The 1,279-nt window shown below is 33.1% G+C and overlaps 1 protein-coding gene across 4 annotated transcripts in view; it reads left to right on the forward strand.

The window, feature by feature from the left end:
* Positions 1 to 1,279, forward strand: part of LOC117122187 — a 15,156-nt gene that overhangs the window by 2,024 nt on the left and 11,853 nt on the right. For 2 of the 4 annotated variants that reach the window (XR_004447675.1, XR_004447676.1), the window contains exon 4: positions 474 to 568. The exons of 1 other annotated variant lie outside the window; for it this stretch is intronic. Coding sequence is in view for 1 of the 3 variants with exons in the window: in XM_033267697.1 (XP_033123588.1) it covers positions 474 to 543 (70 nt within the window). In the remaining 2 variants the exon portion in view is untranslated. Of the gene's footprint in view, positions 1 to 473; positions 908 to 1,279 lie in introns of those variants that run through there. One more of the 4 variants, XM_033267697.1, reaches the window with a different exon arrangement.

A 1,279-nucleotide genomic window follows, 5' to 3' on the forward strand; every position in this document is an offset into this window, starting at 1 on the left:
TGTCTATCACTCTCTTAACATAGTGTCCAAAAATCAAAAGCCACTTTTTGAGCTCAACATGCCATACCTGACTTTTGTTGCTTGCTAAAATAACATGGCCCTTAATAGGGTATGACTACGATTGTCTTATGTATTTATTGCCTTGGGAAAACATTTGATAATACAATAAGTTGATTGTGCATCCAGAGGTGACGGAACTATGGGATGCTGTGTTATGGAGAGTGATGTGTGACCGGTGGTCTGCATCAGTTGGTTGTTACCATGCGCCTAGTCGCCTTTCAAAAATGTAATATTGAGTGGCCATTATATCTTTGCGTGATCAAAACTATAGGATAAGAGTCCACTAGCATGGTGTTAGGGATGTTATGTGGTGTAGTAGCATTGGGGTTAAAGCAATGCAATTCTATAATTATTATTTGTACAGTAGTTACTGTGCTGTGGATTTAAAATATTTTAAATATTGATTTCTATAGAGCAAAGGAGTCACTTGGACACAGGATTTCAGTCTATGACAGTGGAAACAATCCTGGTGATGTCTACTAGAACAAGGTAGCTAATCAAGTTAAAAAGTATTTTCAGAAAGGGGAATGACAACTACCTTCGTCAGAAAGAATTAGCTGGTACGATATTGTTGATGACTCTACGTATAAAGATTTGTATTTAAAATTTGTAAGTAGCTCTCAATCAACAATTATGATATTGTTTTTATGGGTGAGTCAGTACAACATAGTGTATTGCAGTTCTTTGTAACATGTAACCTAATGTTAAGCTAACTACAAGTATCTGTATTCCATGAGTCACTAGCATTGAAAGTCCAATTGCCCAGCTAATTTACTAACTTATTGAAACTTGTTAAAATTATGATTAAAATGTAATAAATCTTAATTTTAATTACAAGGAATTACAGACAAGGTCTTTTTAGGTCAGTTATCCAGAAGTGTGGTTTCCCTAACTAATGAATTTATGATTGCCTTTGCAACGTCTCTAAGATATGGTGATAGCAAGTGATAGTAAACGAGCTAAGAAGTAGAGTGATTAAATGATAATCTGTTAGTACTGTACAGTGTTATTAAGCTGGTTATGATCCAGAATTGTGAAATAATCTTAAAATATACTATTGATTATTGCATTCTACTAAATTTTATTGTATAGATATTACTATGAATGTTGATTTATGTTTAACGATTCAGTTTTACTTTATGCATTATAATTAAACTAGTGTGGTAACTTAGAAATAATATGTACTATTTATCTTCTCAGTAACAGCAAGCCAACTAAG

Source organism: Anneissia japonica, unplaced genomic scaffold (assembly GCF_011630105.1).
Source record: "Anneissia japonica isolate Jap-2015-1 unplaced genomic scaffold, ASM1163010v1 scaffold288195_len56240_cov195, whole genome shotgun sequence".
NCBI classification, from domain to species: Eukaryota; Metazoa; Echinodermata; class Crinoidea; order Comatulida; family Comatulidae; genus Anneissia; species Anneissia japonica.